Below are 21778 nucleotides of genomic sequence, written 5' to 3'. Positions count from 1 at the left end.
GTTGTTTATTTGCTCTTTCAACAATACGATTTCAAGTCTAAAAACGGTGTCCGGATTTTCAAGCAATCCACCTGAAATGGAACCGTAACAGGTGCTTTTTGCCGCTGACAATTTTTGAAAAAAATCTGTTTGAAATCTAGAAAAGAAAAAAAAACATGGTATGATAATACAAGGTCCCTCATTGCAGCCTCCTTCATCGAGTTTATTAGTCGCTCCTTTATTACAGCGGTGACGAAGGCCAAAGTGTGGGTGCTGGACCGACGCGTCTTCCAGGCGATCATGATGAAAACCGGACTTCAGAGGCAGGAGGAGAACATCCAATTCCTCAGAAGGTCTCTAAGTATTCCTTGCACTCAATCTGTATATGCTGGATTCTTTTTCTCTGTGTTGTCAAGTTGTGGGGTTATGTTGTGATCGGTCCTCTTCTGACCGCATTCCGCTTGTGAGTTATGTTCTTACTGTACGGAGCATGGCGTCACTGAAAAAGTCCCAGTTTCGCCCGAAAGGCGAAGCATCAATTGCGATAGCGAATTAGTAGAGAGCTACACGTAGTAAGGATAGTAGTTTTATCGGCTGTATAAACTTGGACACATTCGCTTACTAACTGAATTAACAAGCATGGTGTCAGCGCGCACACGCAAACATGTATAGATGACGCTCAATGACCGCAGACAGCCACTGTCAAAACGCTGGCGTGAGCAAGCGCCGCGGTAGCAGCGAGCGAAGGTTCTTGCCGTCTATCGCTTCAACGGAAACTGAGCGGTGAAAGCACAGCACATACAAAGGTAGGATCTGTGTGCAGATCGCTTTCAAGATAAGGGGCGCGCGACTGCTCGCAGCAGCACAAAGTACAAGTGCGCAGTTGATGGCAGAGTAGAAGCCGCACACCCTCCCTCCCGCGCTGCCTTCCCACTTTCCTTCTTTCGCGCACTAGATTGAATCGCCAGATCCCCTTGCGCCGGGTCGGTAAATGCGCAGTTGGTTCCGGACCACAACCACGGCCTTTCGCGCGACGAAGATGTCGCGTTTGCTCTCCGCCGTTCGTTAGCTCTCCGTGAAAGCGCTCTTCCCTCGCGTCCTCTCACTCGCATATACAGCATACGACACGCGTCGACGATTTTATCGCCCTTGGACTTTATACAGGACCTCACGGCGATGGCAAGGACAGAAATCTGTTTGGAGTATTCATATAATTGCTATCACAATAAAACAAATGCGAACAGCACTGAGGAAACCTGGGCGTGTTGCTGCGTTTCCGGCACTCGGCTCTGAAAGATGCACTTGCTTCAAATGGGCGACATCAATACTTAAGTGGACGCCGCGCTTTCATGTCGTATACAAGCGACTAAGGGTCACACTCATGTAGCAGCCGCACTCCAACTTGGCAGCCCAAAATTCGTTAAAAAGCTTGAAAAATAAAATTGGAGAGAGCGTGAGTGCAGCTTCTGGGTGCAAGCTCTTTGTTTCAGACGCGTGCGCCGATTTCGAACATCGTTGTGAAAAGCTTTAGCGCCAACCACTATATCAAACACCACAGGTGGCACTCAGTATGTCTTTATCTATAGGTGAGTGTGCTGACGAACAAAGCCTGAGCAGTGGTGACAGCGAGAGCGCTGTGGAATAGACAGGCACCAGCTGCGTGGCGTGCACGCGCGAGCAAAAAATGCGCTAGAAAAAAAAAAGGCGGGGCCGCACCTCGTCAAGATCGCGACAATAAAATTATGCACATCCGACGCACATGTTTATGCGGTTAATGACGCTTTAATGAAACGGTTAATGAAATGCTATGAATTTGCTCATTCCATTCATGCATCGTTAGCCTAAAGGAAATTGGCGTGCGCGCGCACCCGTGCTGCGCAATGTGACACTGGCTTGTGTTTCTTCCTTTCTTCGTATTTATTTTAAACGTACTGGCCACTCATTGGCCGATTTCCTGTTGTGGGTAAGTGTTATAGTATGAAAATCGTAATCATCCTCAACACTAGGCGCTCATCTCAAAGAGCCCGCTTCTTGGCCCATGCCCCGTTGTCGGTGTGTGCCACGGTAAGGTAGTCATCCTCATAATAAACACATGACAACCATTGGAAAGAGCTAGCTGATGTTGCCACGAAGAGAAATATACCTGCAATTGCACATATGAACACAGAAGTGACGAGTCAAAAAAATTAAACGGAAGCTAAAAACCCCCAAAGGCAGTAAAGAAAAAGAAAGCAATTGTGGCCTAATGGCTTGACCATTGGCTGCTGCTTCTGGGGGCTGAGGTTCGAATCCTGCCGCCGGACGCGCTTATTCTTTTTTGCAGTGTAGCTGATGTACGCTAGTTTCCAGCGGATCGCGGCGTGCGTAGACCGAGCACGTAGACCAAAAACGCCGTAGCCTGGATACAAAGCGAAAGCGTATCGCTGGTGTACCCGAGCTGCGTTTAATAGCGAATGGCTGCTGACGTCACGCACTGCATAGGCACGTTATCTAATTTGTGTTCCGGCCGTGTAATGTGTAGGTCGCGTATTGCGCGCACCGACGAAGAACAGCATGGCCTACGAAGAACAATGGCGTGAGCATAACAGGGAATGGGCGGGAGGTTGCTAACGCCTCCCGCCGCCTTCGCGCCCATTCCCACTCGAGCATCGTTAGAAAACACACGGCCGTCTACCATAGCGACCACAAAGCTATAGTCTCCTTAGGGACAAATTAGTAAGGACGGTAGAAAATGAGAATCCATGTGGTTTGTGTCTTTATTTAAATCAATATCGTTTATCGCCATATATACAGCTCCGCTGGTCATCCACCTTCACAGAGTGGAATGGCACTTTCTGTTTGTAACTCTTTCAAGCACACAAATTTTCTGTTTGAATCGTAAATTTGAATGCTGCAATTGTGAGAACAGGTTATAGAAAGCAAAAAAAAAAAAAAAAGATTACTCCTTGTAATACAGTTCCCGCGAGGTGGTCGGTGCTTACCACCTAGCCGCAAGGGTCTCTGCATAGAACATATTTATCGTGTGGCCCCTTGTGATGTAGCGGCATATTGTGCGCTTTCTACATTGAAACTTACTTTTATTGCAATAGCAATTATATGGACACTTCAAGCAGATTTCTGCCGTCGGCGTCGTCGGCGCCGTCACCGTGAGGTTTCGTATAAAGTCCAAGGGCAATAAAATCGCCGCCGCGCGCTGTATGCTGTATGCGCGCGTCAAAGCACGCCAGAGACGCGCACTTTCACTGGGAGCGAACAAACGGCGGAGAGCAAACGCGACATCTTCCGTTGCGCGAAAGGCCGTGAGGGGATCAGAGGGAGGGAGGGCGGGAGGGGGGCGACGTTGTGCTGAGGCACCAAATGCGTATCTTGCGACCGAGTGCAAGGGGAACTGGAATTTCGCAGGCGAAATGAGGAATGTGGGAAGGCAACGCGTTAAGGAGGGTGTGCGGCTTCTGTTCTGCGAGCCACTACATTGAAAGTGACTTTTATTGCGATAGCAATTATATGGACACTCCAAGCAGATTTGTGCCGTCGGCGTCATCGTCGCCGTCGCCGTGAGGTTGCGTATAAAGTCCAAGGACGATAAAATTGTCGCCACACACTGTATGCTGTATGTGCTCGTGAAAGCACGCGAGGGGCGCGCACTTTCACAGGGAGCGAACGCACGGCGGAGAGCAAAGGCGACGTCTCCCGTTGCGCGAAAGGCCGTGAGGGGATGGGAGGGAGGGAGGGGGGCGACGTTATGCTGCGGCACCAAATGCGTATCTTGTGACCGGGCGCAAGGGGAACTGGAATCTCGCAGTCGAAAGGAGGAAAGCGGGAAGGCAACGCGTGAGGGAGTGTGTGCGGCTTCTGTTCTGTGAGCAACTGCGTACTTTTGCTTTGCGCGGCGACGGGCGGTCGCACGCGCCGCGTCTTGAAAGCGATCTCCACACGGCTCTTACCTTTGTATGCGCTGTGCTTTCGCCGCTAAGTTTCCTTTGAAGCAATAGGCCGCAAGAACCTTCGCTTGCTACTGCTGGCGCGCTTGCTCACGCCAGAGTTTTTACTGCGGTTATGTGCAGTCATCGAGTCTGATCTATTCACGTTTGCTTGTGCGCGCTGACACCAGGCTTGTTAATTCAGTTAGTAAGCGATTGAGTCCAAGTTTATACAGCCGATCAGACTACTATCCTTACTCCGTATAGCTCCTAACTAATTTGCTGTCGCAATTCATGCTTCGCCTTTCGGGCGAAACTGCGACTTCATTAAGTTACCAAAAATTATATATATATATATATATATATATATATATATAAATATTATATATAGTTCAAAAAATAGAAACACGTAGGAAAAACATATAACAGGTTATATGTTTTTCCTGCGTGCTTCTATTTTTTGAACTATTTCTGTGCCGGCTCCTGTGATTCTTCGCTTCACTGATATATATATATATATATATATATATATATATATATATATATAGGTGTGTGTGTGTGTGTGTGTACAGTCGAACCCAGATATATCGAACGTGAAGGGGATCACAAAAAGCTGGCTATATCAATTAAAATGTTCTTACAGAAATTTTCAAGGGGATTTTATGTCTGTTCCATATACACACTAATTCGTTATATGTGGCTTCGATATATCCACGTTCGAGTTTATATATATATATATATATATTTATATATGAAAAAAACGTTTTGAATATGACATTTAATTTTATGTTGAATTTCGCGCGTACAGTCTGGGACCCCACATATAACCCCTTTCATATCAGCTATCTATCAGTTTAAGTGAACACCATCATAATAATTGCAATGAAGCGTCAAGTTGATCCACAGCGTATTTTTGCCAATACAGCTAGTCGGATATACTCCTGCGCTGCGTGTTACACCCGAAAAAGGTCCTGTGTAAGTTCACATATCTTTGCGACCGTAGAAACTTTCTGGAGCCAGCGCGTGAAACGGCATGCTAGCTACAAGGTTGATGCTTGACAATAAAAAAAAAAAAAACGCTCCCTAGAAAACTAGTGCCATGTGGCCAGCACGTTCCCCTTCCGAGAAGACTAAAGGAGAAAAGTAAACACTTGTTACCTGGCTAAACAACTAGGTGGAACTGCAAAAAAAATTGCATTGGTGGTCAGCAACGCTGACCACCGTGCCTCAAAGAGTTAAGAATGAGCATGGATCTACTCGGCCCGAACCCGACCAGCGACGGACCGAGCGACCCAGGTGAAACGATGAGATGTTAGGCAAGGAGAGCTTCGCTTTAAAATTGCGCAGAACCAATCCACGGTGATTGTTAGTGTAAGCGAATAGCACGAACGAACGAACGAATGAACCTATGGCGAGCCGTCAGCGTCTGTGTGAGCGTCTCGACGACGACGTCGATGTTGCCCCTCGGCTGCTCCGATCGTTCGAGCTGAGCGCGAGAGAGAACGCGACAAGACGCCAAGAAGAACGGCGGCAAGAGCAACAGCGTCTGTGAGGGGCATATAATAAATTTGGGCAACCAAACGCATCACGTCTTCCCACAAACCAATGAAAGAACGAACGAACGAGACCACCGATGACTGACCACCAGCCATCTACCACTGGCCAACCATGAAAACGGGCGAAAGCGTCTAAGAAAGCTATTCGCTTCAAAAAGTGTAGCTCTTACACGTGTGTATACACTGTATTGGTCGTCATGGTGGCAGGATTTAAGGCTGTTTAAATATTCGTAACTTATAGCAGGGCGCGCGTTTTCGTTTTCACTGTCCGCTTATGCAGTCCGCCAAGAATATTTCAATTAATTCAAGTGGGACAACAGTTAGCGGAGATCAAGTAACGGCGCTCATATTTACACTTGACCTTCTCTCGTGATTACGTCAAATGTTCACACACATGTATTATTATCTATATCTATATTATATTATCTATCTATCTATCTATCTATCTATCTATCTATCTATCTATCTAGCCGCCTACGTATTTGTGCTCTCATGGTCGTTTCGTTAACTTGGTATGTACCAAAAATGGCATACTATGACAAGAGTATATGACGAACATAAATGATATGTAATGACATGAATGTCATGAAATGCGTGTCATATAGGTCATGAAACAGCCGCCTACGTCTTGGTGCTCTCATGGTCGTTTCGTTAACTTGGTACGTACCAAAATTGGCATAGCATGACAGAAGTGTATGACGAACGTAGGTGATAGGTCATGACATAAATGTCATGACATGCATGTCCTGTAGGTCATGGCAATGACCAAGCGAAGAAAATTAACACTCAAAAACCACTGAAATGGGTTCGGACGTGGGCACTAAGTGAAAGAAACACTAAAGTATGATAGTAGAAGTCATAATCATAGGCATGATTTAGCAAAAATGAGAATGACTCAGCGAAAAAGATTAATAACTAAAGACCACTGAAATTGCTTCAGACGTGGGCTCTAAGTGAAGGAAACACTAAAGGATTGTAGTAGAAGTCATAGTCATGACCATGACTAAGCAAAAATGAGAATGAGTCAGCGAAAAAAGATTAACACTCAAAAAACAATGGAATGGATTCGAATGTGGCACTAAGTGAAGGAAAAGGCTAAAGGTGGATGGTCGAAGTCATAGTCATGAGCATGACTACGGCTTTCGCCTTAAGGTCTCTTAGGTGTAGCTAAAGGGACTCCTGAGGACTCATGACATGAATTTCATGACATGCGTGTCATGTAGGTCATGAAACAGCCGCCTACGTCTTGGTGCTCTCATGGTCGTTTCGTTAACTTGGTAGGCTCCCCGCACACTGCTTAGCATGACATCGATTGCCACAGAGCGTGGGATCTGCCGGCTTTTCTTATGCTCTCTTTCGCACTATAGATTTGCCTGCGAGTCAAGCAAGAAAGTTGGAAGACCATGGCTCGTCTTCTATCGCGGGATGCGAAGAAGTTCTTCGCCGGCATATTAATACCACGTGCTGCTGTGCTGTGCGTACTAAGAGCCAATGTCTCCCCTCTCAAATGAGCATAGCCCAGGCGGCTCCGCGAAAGGCCTTCTGAATGCACAACTCAAATGACTTTCGTGCAGTTCGAGTGCCGACGATGCTTTCAGATTCAGTGCTCTCTCGTAGCGCTCTTCTACTGCAAACGTTTAAGCCCCAATGTTCTTGACTCTAAGAGAGCACACTGGCCCGCATGGCAAAGAAAGCGAATGGTGGCAATCGCGACAGTGAAAGATAAGCTCACCCGCCCGGAATGCCTGTGAAGCCATCTGAACAGCCAGGGACGACAATCAGGAGTTCGCGATTTGAGTAATCCGCTTATCCGCACTCTCGTTGTAGCCGCGCGCGTGGCGCGAGCTTAGAGACGTCACCCTCCATTTCGTTCAGGGAGTGCAACGAACTCGGCTGAACTATACGTCGAGCGTCTTGCATGTCGAGCTGGAATTAATTTTGCCCGGCGTACAATGACAGGTGAACTGCTGTAAGTGAAGGTCCAAACGTAATATACGAATATAAGGACTGCTAATAAAGATGATAAGTATATATATGCGTGGGACTCTCAGATTCAAGTAGATATATATGTATACTTATCTTTATTAGCATTCCTTCGCACGCAAAATTGCCGCGCGACTGGCCGTTCGAGGCACTTTGCGTGTATTCGTGGGATTCTTTCACGCTCGGAAAAACACTTTTATGTAGCACGTATTGAGCGACAGAAAGCTGTATCGGCAGTTTTTCATGTTGCACTACAGCTTTCTCATTGACACTTTGATAATTGGGACAGTACTTATCGAGTTAGATAAAATAATTACAATTACATAAATAAATCGCAGTAACAAAAAATTACTGGCGGCAACTCCACTGTACTGGAAACAATACACACTAGGTTTGCTTCCCGTAACGCTGTTCCTCTTTTTTTTTTAAATCGTGCTGCGTGATAGCTGGGACACGCTGTACATATATATAAAGCGAAATTTTTCAGGCTCCCTTTAAAAAGTAAGGAACTTCATCGATGCGGCAAGGTAATCGGAACAAATTTATTAATTTCAACAGTTTCGACTGGTGGACCGGTCTTCATCAGGGTTTACACGCGCGCACACACGCGCACACTCACACACACATGGATGTCACTGGAAAAGAAAAAGATACTGCTTTTGACATTGTGTACGAAGCAGCCACAGAAAAGGAAATGGTCTCTGGGTAAATAAAGCAGCGCTGTGTATGAAATCCTGTACTGAGGCTATCCTGCCGTCCCTTGTTTTCTAACAGCGAAGCTGTTTAAGCCAGCCGCAATCTGTGGTTCGTATCAAGAAGCAGAATAACAAACTCTCTTGCCGAGGCGGGATTCGAACCCGCGCGCCGACGGTTCCAAAGAGAGCGTCGTAGCCACTAGACCATACAGCCACGCTTTCAGAACACGCATTTATGCGAACCATATGATTGCGTTCGAGCGTAGTCGTCCCCAGCTGGCGCGTTCGTACGCTCGTGCTCTGCGAGGTGAAGAGGGTTTGCGCGCTATGAGAGCGAGAGAGAGAGAGAGACGCATTCACGGAGCGGGTCTCCTGGAACGTACGTTGTTTCGGTGTTGCAAGCTACGCTATGCAACGCGCAGTGACGGCCGTAAGTCCAAGACGCGCGAAAAATTATCATCATCATGAGTAATAAGACGAAAAGTTCGCGCACACTTCCGGAAAATGCTGGGCTACGATCGCCCAGCTTCGTTGTTTCAAGCGTTGAGTGGCCGAGTGCAAGGTTAAGCGTTTTTTTTTCTCGTATTTCTTCCTTTTCATTACGATTATTTCATTTTTAAACAGAAATTAATTTTATTCAGTAGCTTACATTTTTATCGAGCAGCGTTCATTTTCTTTCTTTTACATTATATTTTCCTTTAATCACCTTTAATCTTATACTCACTCTTCATTCTCAGTCCCTAGTGCCCCTTGCGCGTGCCTTTGCCTAAATTCTCTTTAGGTCGGTAGCATCACCGCTTTCAGCCGTCCATCGAGATTCGTAACGGCACGGCGCAGTGGGTTTTTTTTTTTCTTTTTTTTTTCTTGTTCTTCTTTGTTGTTTGTTTCTATCTATCCGCTCTATGTCACTGGGACCGACCATCGCTGACAGCAGAGCAAAATTCTTAATTGAGTCCACACAACAAAAGAAGAGACAAACATGGATGCACCATTTATGTCATCATCATCACCATCAGCCTGTATTTTTCGTATCCACTGGAGTACGGAGGCCTCTGCCTGCGATCTCCAATTACCCCTGTCTGGCGCTAGCTGATTCCAACTTGCGCCTGCGAATTTCCTAACTTCATCACCCCACCTGGTTCTCGGCCGTCCTCGACTGCGCTTCCCTTCCCTTGGTACCCATTCTGCAACTCTAATGGTCTACCGGTTATCTACCCTACGCATTACATCGCCTGCACTGCTCTATTTTTTTATTTTAATGTCAATTACAATATCGGCTATCCCCGTTTGATCTATGATCTACGCCGCTGTCTTCCTGTCTATTTAAGTTACGCCTAACGATTGTCGTTCTATGGCTCTTTGTGCGGTCCTTAACTTGCTCTCGAGCTTCTTTGTTAACCTCCAAGTTTCTACCCCATATGTCTGCGCCGGTATAAAGCAATGATTGTACACTTTTCTTTTCAAAGATAGCGGTAAGCTCCCAGTCAGGATTTCGCAATGCCTGCCGTGTGCACTCCAACCCAATCTTATTCTTCTGTAAATTTCCTTCTCATGATCAGGGTCCTCTGTGAGTAATTTACCTAAACAAATGTAGTGCTGTGCAGACTCTAGAGGCTGATTGGCGATACGGAATTCTTGTTCCCTTGGTAGGCTACTGAAAATTATCTTTTTCTTCTGCATATTAATGTTCAGCCCCACTCCATTCATGCATTTGTGTGTAAATGGTATTAGAATACTAGACGCTCTCTTAAAACAGATAAAACTGAGCCACGTTTAAGCATTGTAGGGCGTGGCATCGGTTTTAATGAAAGTTTTCACGGGCTTGATATTTTTCTGCCGTGAGCGTTCACTCTAGGGAAGCAGTAAAAATTTGAAATAATTTTTAAATTCGTCAAAATGTATCAGCCAGTTGCCCACCCCGAGGTTCGCGTTCTACGGGATGCCTGTGGCTGAATGGGTGATCCACATCCACCGCCAACGCTGCTAAGGCTGGATCTTGTACACACACACACACACGTGCGCACGCACGCACTCACACGCACATACACACACACACACACACACACATACACGCGCACGCACGCGCACGCACACACGCAGAAAATACACAAGAACGTGGACGGCACACAGCCGTCACAGTAGGTCAATTGGTGTAGCACCGCACGCGTAATGCGGATGATACGGATTCGGCTCATATAGCAGTGGCAAGCTGGGTTTTCTTTTGCTCATCATTTCTACATTTCAATTTAAAAAAGAAAACGTTTCTTTTTCTCCTATGCGTTCCTGAGCTTCTTTAAAATTTGTTTGCTTCATGTGGTTGTCGCTATGGAAAAATCGACCCCCCCCCCCCCCCCCGATTGCTTACATTCTAATTGTGTAACAAAAGCCCCAAAATAAGTTGCCTGTATTAGGGTTAATGCAGAATCAGTTGGTAAACTCACCACGCAGCCGCATTCCGACGGGGCCGGAACGCAAGAACACTCACATGTTGAAGAAAGACAGATGGCCGACCCGTAGCCTCCCATTGTATACCTGCTCTTATAGCCAGTGAGTTGCTTTGACACATTAAAACCCCGTAGTTTAAAGTCATTCTCACGAGCTCTGCAAAAACAAATACCTTTCTGCGATCTTTCATTGATTGCAAAAGCGTGCTAACTTGGACTGTTTGGACCAGGTTATAGCTACATGTTACAGCGCGCAACATTTGTTTGACAGTGCTTCGACCGTTTCCTCCGTGTCCTGCCACCATGCGCTCTTACTCCATGTACCTTCCTTTGATGGCGGTACCTTCCCTGAGCTCCCTTTATACGCAGCGCACTGACGAGCGGGGAGCGCGCGCGACTAGACCGCCCTCCCCCCCCCCCCCCCCCACCCCCCCCCCCCCAAAAAAAAATGCTTACGGCAGCTTTAATCAGATTAAGCTAAGCTTTCGCGCGAGCCCTGACTGCTCTCGCCGAATTGCGCGTCAGACCTTGCGCTACTTCGCTGAGCTTGTTATGTCTATAGCCAAACACTGTCCATCACCGATGAACACATAAAAAGGAGGTGAGCGAGAATCCTGCAACAGCGCTTGCGCCGGGAATCCTATAGGTTGCTCCCAAATTGGAGGCCGGCTCTCCAGCGACCACGTGAACATCTCATCCAGTTACGTAACCGGCTGCTGCCATTTGCTAAAGCATGTGGTGAGTTGCAAGCTGGATAAGTAGTGAATTGAGTAAGTAGTGATAAGTGAATTGGCTGGATAAGTAAGCATCTCGGTGACGAAGAAGGCATCATAGGAAAACATACGTCTCTGAACCCGCATGTCGAGCAATCCGGTGTGATCAGATCACATATCCCTTAATTCATTCATCAGTGTAAAGGAAGCCTAGATTTGCCTCAACACTGCATCTGATCACTTCCGAAACTTTTGAATTTAGTCTCTCCGCGTGCGCTTTGCGAGTTTCGAAACGAATTTTCTCTTATGTTGCTGTTGTTACCTGCGGTATCCCTATGTGAGGTGTTTTTGTACTTCCTTAGATACCCGACTTGGCACGGCTTGCAGCTTTTCTTTTCTCTTTATGACCATAGATTGATTTGTTGTTTTGTTATTACGCCAAAAAATGTTGACGCGTATACTACGCTGCTTGTGTATTTATTTCTGTTTGTAACCCCTCGAGCGCAACATGCTTACCATGGGGAGGAAGACCCTGGTCAGGCATTGTGCCTTTCGGCCTCCTTCCTGGAGGGTATGCACTTCGAATAAGTTGCAGTCTATTCTATTTAAGGACGCGTTGGACTAAAACCTTTAGCCGCAAAACCAGACCGTTTATATCTGCATATCTCGATTTCCAGAATGGAAATCTTGTTATATATCTCGTTACAGAATGGATACCAAGAGAAGAGAAGCGCGGTCGAGGACGGCAGAAAACTAGGTGGGGTGATGAAGTTAGGAAATTTGCAGGCGCAAGTTGGAATCAGCTAGTGCAAGACAGGGGTAATAGGAGATCGCAGGGAGAGGCCTTCGTTCTGTAGTGGACATAAATATATGCTGATGATGATGATGATGATCTCGAGTTCGTGCCCTTACCAAGAGCTTGTTGTCGTGTTTAGAGTAGAGTGAATCGCTACCGGACATGAACGAACTGCTTGCGGAAATTTATATTTAAAAAATCTGGGCAGCTTGCACTAGTGGTGGAAGGCTGGAATAAACAATGGAGCTGGTGTTTCAGGTTTTACTATTTGGCTAAGTTTTACTAGGAAATGCTAAGTGCTGCTATGCACGGTATTCCGAATCTGCTCGCCGCCGACGCGCAGATTCTCGCTTGGCCGCGCTGTTGTGTGTGTGTGTGTGCGGGGGGGGGGGGGGGGGGTTTGAACGGTAAAGTAAATAAGGAAAAGAAGACCAACGACCGAACCCTAGGGTACACCAGAAGTTACTGCGCATTCGCCCAAGTCAGTGCCGATAACTGAAACAAACTGAGCATAGTAACAGAAACCTCATTCCAAGTTAAGCGGTTGCTGTCAAGTTTCACCCGCCGCGGTGGCTCAGTGGCTAAGGCGTTCCGCTGCTGAGCACGAGGTCGCGGGATCGAATCCGGGCCGCGGCGGCCACATTTCGATTGTGGCGAAATGCAAGAACGCCCGTGTCCCGTGCATTGGGGGTAAGTTAAAGATCCCCAAGTGGTCAAAATTAATCTGCAGTCCATCACTCCGGCGTGCCTCATAATCAAATAGTGGTTTTGGCACGTAAAACTGCAGACTTCATTCATTCATTCTTTTGCTGTAGTGGTACTTAAACAGGGCTCCGTGTTCCAATGTGTGCGAAAACATGACGGCCATAAATGGTGCTTATCGCAGTCATGCTTCCTTCGAAGTTTTAGGCGGTCAGGAGATGATAAAGTGGTTGGCACTTCAGTTGGAGGTAGCGTGCTCTTTTTGTTTGTTTCGTTCAGTTTTCTCTCATTTTGGGATCCGTGCGACTTGCCGATGAGTGAAGTTTAGGCTACATGAGCAAGGCCGCCTCAGCTCCGTTCTTCGCAGGAAATTTACCGGCCTGTTCGGACGTGTTTAGGGGGCAGGAAAGTTCCGAAAAGCATCTCAACACATGCACTGGGAGTTTAAATTCCGATGAGTTGAGTGAAACGTTTATTTCTGCACAAGCAGTGCGTATTTCCTCTGCATTGTAATTGCGGAACAATTTCCTGAAACAGCAACACAGCTTCCTCTTCTCAGGTTGCCATTTTACAGTCGCAAGAAAAAAAAAAAAAAAGAAGAGACACGCAAGAGAGATGCAACTTTTATTGGTGCCAGCCATTCACGAGGGCAGCGGACGCAATAAAATTATGATTGCGCTCCGCGCGGCCTATGTAGCATACAACTATAGCACCAGGTAGAGTTAATTAACTGGATTAAGCAGCAAATCTTCTGCGAATGTCTGTTGCAAGCACATACGTGCATCAGGGAGCAAATTAAGTCACAGGCACAAGCTGGTGCTGCGTTAGAGACTTCACCGACCGTCGACGGCGCTCCATCGAATCGGACGGACTGTGGTCGTACGTTGCGTGATCTCCAAGCTCTGCTGCGCGAAACGGCGCCAGCTGCGCGTTGACCGCGCAGAGTGGGCGATATCGACGATCGCTTTTTCTCGAGGGAAGCACCCGCTCCCCCGACATCTGGTGCTCGGATAGAGAGCGAGACTTCGCGTCTGTTTTGTTTTCGCAGAGCGCGGTGCGCGATCGCCGTTCTTGCGGGGCCGAAACTAAGTATAGGCGACTCGCGCGGTTGGCGCGAGCAACGTTGAAGCCCGTGCCCCGGAAGAAGACGTGGCCGCCGAAAACTCAACTTTCAGTTTCTTTTCTCGCTGCGCGCCCCACTACTGCGGGTTGCTGTGGCTGGATTCAAAAGCTGAGGGTGTTGTGACCTCTTCTATTACATGCCTTCTCCCGTAGCAACGGCTTATGCGCTTGCGGCCAGCTTATTAATGCGACGTTGTTACCCCACGCCGGCTGGACCGGCCCGCAAGGTGTTTACATCGCAGCTGCCAGAGCGCAGAATTTAATAACATACTCGAAAGATTCTTTGAAGGAATGCAATGTTGAACGCAGTCTCGGTGCACATCTTCCCAATCAGTCAATGCCGTTTTATCGAAATATAATGCATCGGTGAAAAAAATGTAATAAAATTCACCACCTTTCCTAAACGAAATGTATTTTTGCTGCTCCCCGTATTTATACATATAGCGTGCCGACATCTGCTGCAAAGAGAGAGCGCCAAAATGGCTCTCTAGTATCGACAAAGACCACAATACAGAATAATAGCGGTAGTTGATTCCGTATAGGGCGTCTTCTAGATGCGTGGCTTGTCGGACGCAGCAGCCAGCGTCGTGTGACTTCATGTATGGCATGTATAGGATGTAAGGGTTCCTCAAATAGCGGGCAATGATTTCCAGTGCAATCGATATTATAAACCTTTCATTTCGGCTTGGCTCCCGGCCGCGCATGCACGCGTCAAAAGGGATTGGCGTGCGTTCGTGCGTTGGGAGGGCATACGAGAGCGGGACAATTAAGGAGATTGTCCAGCCCCGATTTCACTTTTCATGACACAATTAGCGATGTTTACCTGGTCAGCATGTTCATGGCATCAATATCGTTATAATGACCTTTCACTGCTGTTAGAAGAAACGAAAACGTCGCATCTGCAAGACTCACGTGTTAATTTACCACGCTTATTTTCATTTTTTTTTTGTTCTTATTGTTGATGTAGTGAGTTAAAAGGACTTGTTAGCGCACTGATGCAGATGGAGCTACTGATTGCCTCGCGAAAAAAAAATGCTATGCGTTACAATTAATGCATGTAGTCCAGAATGTTTTCACACGAGTAAGCGGAATACCACGTATATTTCATGCAAGCTAGCTGATGGCCCTGCTCCGAATAATCTAACCACTGAGTTTGCTAAATGTTTGTGCAGAATTGCGTCGTCATCAAAATAACAGACAAAAAACTTAAGCCCTACAGGTCTGATGGAGACAGAATCACTTTCATCCAAAGGCACCTGTAAAACAAGGTTATGACATGCTCGAAGTGCTTTTCATTTCACCGCGAAATTTTAGCACATGACATGCTTCCCGATAACTCCTCGCCTTGTTCGTCCCACGGCCACTATAGCGAGCTTCGATCTTGTTCTATATATACATATATATATATATATATATATATATATATATATATATATATATATATCGTTAAATTATTAATTATCATAAAGGAATAGAATAATAATTTAGTATGGTACATATAATTATATTTTATATACATTTATATGTAACTGGAAATCGCTGCGCGAGGCCTTCGTCCTGCAATGGACATAAACATATAGCTGATGATGATGATATAGCGCTTTTGGAAATTACGCTTGGACTCGGGTAGTAGCCATATATATATATATATATATATATATATATATAGAACTCTTTCTTCACTTTCTCCGACACGTGCCTCCCGTCGCCACCCAGAAGAGTCTTCACACAAAAGTATTCGGCAGACTTCGTACGTGGCTATGGCGTTCTGCATTTGAATACGAGGTCACAGGTTCGTTTCGGGACCGCTGCAGCCGCATTTCAATTGGCTGGATTGACAAATAACTGAATAAATTCTGGGGCATTGCGTGCCATGCCACGATCGGATTACGAAGCAAGCCGTAACGGGAGACTCCGCTGGTAATTTTGACCACCTGAGGTTCTGTAGTGCGCACCTATAATGCACGCTACGCGAGCCTATTTGCATTACGCCCCCCGTCGAAATGCGGCCTCCGCGGTCGGGAGGAGCGCAACACCATGACAACTGGGCTACCGCTGCGGATTTCAATGGGGTAAAATCCGCAGCGGTTGCCACGTTCGTGTACCTTGCTTTGGGCGTACATTAAAAGACGTGGTAAATATATATATATATATATATATATATATATATGTATATTATTGCGAACGGTAGTTATCAACTGTTAAAATGGGCTACATTCATCAATTGTGCGGCAGCCGTGCCTATAGGTTCTTTACATGTTTTGTACAGATGTACATGTTTAGCACAGATCAAATACTCGAATGTTTTTTGTTTGTTTTTTTCATCAACCAAAAGTGTCTGCGAACATGGCAGTTAAATGCGTACTCAAAATTAGACTAACGCTTAAGCTTGCAGTGTCTACAGTGGACAACATCGGGTTCAAGATATGCCGGCGTACGACCGCGACTACAACTAAATGCATGTCAACTGTGTTTCATTCTTCAGTGGGAAATGGGGCTATCCATGCTTCTAAATTGGCACGGCGACAAAAGCACTAAATAAATTTGGGGAATTGTTTTTAAAGTTTAGACGGTGGCAATCATATTAGTGCGGCTATACTGCACAGACCTGCATGTTGCATCAGGGCATGAAGCTTAATTTCGGATTCACTTTTGTATAGGCATCACTAGTATTCACCATATGTGATGCGCATACTCTGAATTATCACCCAGGAAACTGCTGTCCGTTCAGTAGGCGACGGCGTCCAACACGACTGAGATACAATTCGCATGTTACATTAGGAATTTGTAATGACTTCATAACTTCAAGCTACTATCATGGCTTTTAGCCCAAAATGACCATCCAGTTTCTGTTTCTTTTACTGGAAAATAAAGATTTATTTGATTTGATTTGATCTTTTGAGAAAGGTACCGTGTTTTTTTTATTAGCTAAGCGTCTTATTTAGCACCGTGATTATGGAGCTGGAGTTTCATCTGGCTGTTGCCGACAACTGACTGATTGTTCTCTCTGTTTCGAATGCAGCGTCCCTCTTCTGCAGACACTTTCCAACGAGATCCTGGCCAAGATGTCGGACGTACTCGAAGTGGTAAGCTACGCAGTTTCTCTCGCAAGTGTACCGAGATCGCATAAGCAGATGAATCGGAGTGCTATATTATGATAATTGAGACATTTGTTGCGGGAGCGTTCGTTGGGAAGACGAAGAAAATAAAAACGGATATGACCTGTTCGAAGCCGTCGTTTGATCAGAATGGCGACGTGGTTCGCGCCTCCCTTAGAGGAGAGAATGAGCGTCTTATACGACAGTCAGATCGTATACCCAATATTTGGCCACACTTTTCGCCTCACGAGATCGCGCCTCTTAATGACTGTGATAGGGTGGCGCCAATTCTAACAAGTTAACTCATTTTGCTTACCCTCAGCTTCAACGAATGCTGGACGGATGAGGTGTTTTTTTATGCGTTGAAATCTACAGCACAAGCAGGATTATAAGGCAAAGATCATCTTAGAGGTATTATGTATCCACGTTTCATGCTTGGTGAACACGTGACTGTTTCATTGTGTCAGGCTGTTAAATTCAAATTCAGGTAAAACAAAGCGACTGGGAACACTGAGTGACAAATTGCTAGGTTGAATAGGTTTCAGGTTCCTCAAACTCTAGTGAATCGAGGCACTGGTCCGGAACAATCCCCCTACCATTCCAGCAAGGCTAGATGCGCCGGCAGCCAGCAATATCATCCACCTGGTCATCTTGAATGCATTGAATGCAAGTAAAAATTGACCAGCGCAGAGTAGTCCATAATTGTTGTTGCTCTTTGGGTGGCACGTCCTCAGCTGGAAAAAGTGCTTGCTCATCGTATTCTTCGGCATTCACGGTATTGTGCATAAGGAATTTGCCCCGAATGGCCAGAATACGAGGAATGAGTTTTACTGCCAACTTATAGGGCGTATGAGAGCGGCCGTTTGGAGAATAGGGCCCGAACTGGGGCGCACGAAGGCCTAGTTGCATGGATGCTGCACGACGACAATGCACCCTGTCACTTCACATACGTGAATTTTTCGCCGGAAATGGCCATGACAATTCCTACCCTGTTCGTAAGATTTAACCCGCGCTTATTTCACTCTCTTCCCAAAATAAAAATGCGGCTCGAACTTCGCAATTTTTGCACGATTGTCTTAATCAAGCCAGAATTGCAAAGGGGTGCTCAACTCCTTCCAGGACATATTCGCAAAGTGGCAGGAAGGCTGAGAGCGCTGTAGTGCTGCGCAGGGGGGCTATTTCAAAGGTGACAGTGTTCCAATGCTCCTAAATACATAACTTTCTTCAAAACAGGGCCAGTCTGGAAACTTTCTGATAGAACCACGTATCTAAATTTGTGTACCACACGACTGAATCAATGACCACTATAACCCCTTCAGTCACGAGTTATGATAAACTGTCGATAAATGCGTCAAAGGTGCATAACTTCATTCCGAGGCGCTGCACACTGCATTGAAAGAAAGTGAGAATGTTACGATAATGATTTGTGCATCTACTAGTGAGTCCTCCTAATGACAGAGTAATAAAATAACGATTAATTTAGTCATGCAGAATGCTCTTTCAAGCTAACAAAATTGAAACGCTGGCTCAAAGCTTGCCCATAACTGAATTAATAGACTGCAGACTTGACGAGAAAGGAAAATCTATTCCTTTGCTGTGGCTAGCGGGACGTCGAGCGTCGCCCCGGTCTGACATGATGTGCCTCTAGTAAAATGGCCGCGGGTAGCAAGAGTAAGTGGATTGCAGTGAAATGCGTCCTCATTTAGTACGCAGCTGGTTGAATTTACATAAAGTTCGACGCGTGTGACCATCTCCTTGCCACTGCAGTACAGAACTGGTACAAACAAGAGCCACGCACACAAATGTGTGGACCATGACTAAAACGGCGTAAGATGGGCGCAAGCAGAACGAGGACTGATAGCGACTGTGCGCTTCGTGCAGGATTTCTACCCTCCTGGCGTCTACATCATCCGACAGGGCACTTCAGGGGATACTTTCTTCATAATCAGCCACGGAAATGTAAGTATACCGCACATTGCGCTCTTGAACTCGCATATCAAGCTATCAGCACCATGTCTTGACGTCCGAGTGGACATTTTACTTAATATTGCACACATAGGCTCAAGTAGCCCTCCTTACGTGAACGCAAGCGTATGGCACGCCACATTTGCTCAGTGATATGCGTTAGCAATTGCGGGTAGCACAACAAATTTCGTGCATTAATAGCGGTTACTCATGCACCGCGCCCGAACGCGAATTCGAGTCGCCCACTACCACACATAGGGCGTTGGTGGCGGACGGTTAATCCTTGAGTGGTGCGATTCGGTGCGCTTTTTTTTCCGTTCGTTGTTTGTAGAGACCAAACCATCTCGTAAAAATGCCTTCCAGGTAACAAAAGTCTGTTAGCTCGGAGTAGTGGAGTCACGCTAGTGGGTTGATGTTTGCCGTCCCAAAGCGTGCTGTGCCGAACTCATATTTTAAGAGGAAACAAAAAAAGGAAACTACGTCGTACATTTGTACAATTTCAGTCCGTTGTATGAACCGTCTTTTACAATATAATTATTGGTCCTCTGTAGCTGGCCAGTGTGGTTCCTTTGCCCGGCCATGATGCTGTGATACAATTTTCTTCCTAAGGCGGCACGTTGAAGAATGAAGGAATTCGAAACAGTTGAGCTGAATAGAAAATAAGCTTGAACTGATCGCGAGAAGCCTCACTGTTCGGCTTAATGTAACGCCAGCTCATTAGCGTCTGGTCAGGAGGTCGAGTTTGAGGGCTTTGTGCCCCACTCAAGGTACTTCCTCCATTCCCCGTGAACTCTGGCGGTCGCAGTTAACGCTACGCATTTTCCTATACCATTATCGCCGTTTACATGAGCGATGAGTGTTTTGAATCTTCTTGTAGGCTGAAATGTGCAAAGATGTATGTAATTCTAGCCTGTCATACAAGAAGGTCCCGACACCCGTCTCCCAGAGCAAACTAAAGTGAGTGTGGCTCTATGGGCTTGTCAGTAGCTCATCCATTTTGCTGTAACGGAGGTACAACGACACCGATACGTCCAGCAGACGCATAAGTCAATAGACAGCGCTAGAAATCGCTGTGCATTGTCGCATGTGTCTGTTATGGCTATGTGGTTGTGCCTGCGCTACAGCAAATTAGAAATAAATAGAGGCTGGCTTGGATATATACTTCTATCTTTCTGGGGTTTTCCGTGCCAAAACCAGTTCTGATTACGAGGCACGCCGTAGTAGAGGGCTCCGAATTAGTTTTGACCACCTGGGGCTCTTTAACGTGCGCTACAATGCAAGCACACGGGCGTTTTTGCATTTCGCCTCCATCGAAATGCGGCCGCCGCGGCCGGGATTCCATGGATACAGACAGGTGGCAAGCGCTGGAGTCGATTGCGGTGCACAGCTTTCGCACCCATGCGAACGAGACTGCTTTGGTGAGGCCACGTACGACGCAAATAAGCACGCGCCACATTGCGTAGTTCTGTATAACGCAATCGCAACGAGCCTGAAACAAGCTCGCAGAGGATGACCACGCCTTATGACCCGCAAAAGTGAAAGAGTGCTGCACGCTTTTGCTACGCTTCAAAGCCCAGCATGTGTTCAAACAATGCCATTTAATTTGCAGCATTGGAATTTTCCTCGATCTCGATAAGGCATGACCTCCCCCCCCCCCTTTTTTTTTTCTTCTCAATGTGGCTACGTGCCTGTCGTTTACCTCAGCAGCGTTTATTAGGACAGTCTTAATTAATAGCAAGACAAGATGATTGGCTGATACATTTTCGCCAAATCGATTAGCGTTAATGATCTCTGCTGCATCCGTGCGCCGCAGCACGTAGGTTAATCACCGTTTGCGTTCCGGCAGCTGTGCCAAATGACGAACAGCTCGGCTAATGAACGGCAGGCCATCTAGTTGGCTCATATGGAATGCGGAAAATTCGATACCCGCTTGATTAGGGTGCACTGCTTGGGCCCGAACCTCTTGTAAAAGCAACAACAAAACAACCAATAAAGTTACTAAATTTATTGATTTACGCGCTTCCTGAAAACGCTTCCCTTCGTTTTCTTTTTCTTTTGCTGTCAATCCAATATGCATCAGCTTGCTAGCTTATCATGCCTGCGAAATATTAGTATAGTCCGGAACCCGCTGTTAGTGGTGAGATACGCAGAATTACTGTTTATATTGACGTACAGCTCGTATAGTTGATACAGTACAGTTAATAAAATCTGAAGACAAGTCCAGCTTCAGAGACTTTGGATGCAAGTATAAGTTTTTTTTTTTTGTTCATACACCTGCCATAAGAGGTATTAAGTGTTTACGGACTATCGATATGTCCACCATTATGCGCTCAAAAAGCGCCGGAAGTTCTAAATTTGGAGTCTTGATATTTCGTAAGCATGATCAAGCGTAATTCCTGCGTAATCGATTTTATTTATATCGTAAAGCGATAATTTTTGTTTGTAATTCTCTGAAAACCACCTAAAACTAGAAGCCACGCCATAAATGGGATACATTTCTGTCGCAGAAGAAATTTGCGAAGATAAGTGAGCTTGAAAAGGAGTAATTTATGAATACGCGAAGTCACTCCAAGCCACTGGACAGACGTTGCTTGGACAAATCAAAGTAGCGTGAAATTTTTTTTCATGCTAAAGCAGAGACACGTTTGAAGCGCACGCCGACGCAACGAGAATATTTCCATGTGATATTCTTAGGATGAAGTTTATGACGGCCACAGTGCTCTTACTAGGAATGCTGGCGTAGGACCTTATTTATTGAAAAAAATGTTTGCGTAATAATGGTATCAGAAGCTCTTCACGGTACAT

At 46.1% G+C, this 21778-nt stretch overlaps 1 protein-coding gene across 1 annotated transcript in view; it reads left to right on the top strand.

Moving 5' to 3' along the window:
- The window catches only part of LOC119445576 (cGMP-dependent protein kinase 1), a 697240-nt gene that overhangs the window by 570449 nt on the left and 105013 nt on the right, over positions 1 to 21778 (top strand). The window contains exons 5-7 of the mRNA XM_049660582.1: positions 227 to 332; positions 16933 to 16996; positions 18890 to 18967. Coding sequence (XP_049516539.1) covers positions 227 to 332; positions 16933 to 16996; positions 18890 to 18967 — 248 coding nt within the window. The remainder of the gene's footprint in view (positions 1 to 226; positions 333 to 16932; positions 16997 to 18889; positions 18968 to 21778) is intronic.

This window comes from Dermacentor silvarum, chromosome 1 (assembly GCF_013339745.2).
Source record: "Dermacentor silvarum isolate Dsil-2018 chromosome 1, BIME_Dsil_1.4, whole genome shotgun sequence".
Taxonomy (NCBI): domain Eukaryota; kingdom Metazoa; phylum Arthropoda; class Arachnida; order Ixodida; family Ixodidae; genus Dermacentor; species Dermacentor silvarum.
The sequence above is the reverse complement of the archived record's forward strand: the minus strand, read 5'-3'. Positions and strand labels throughout refer to the sequence as shown.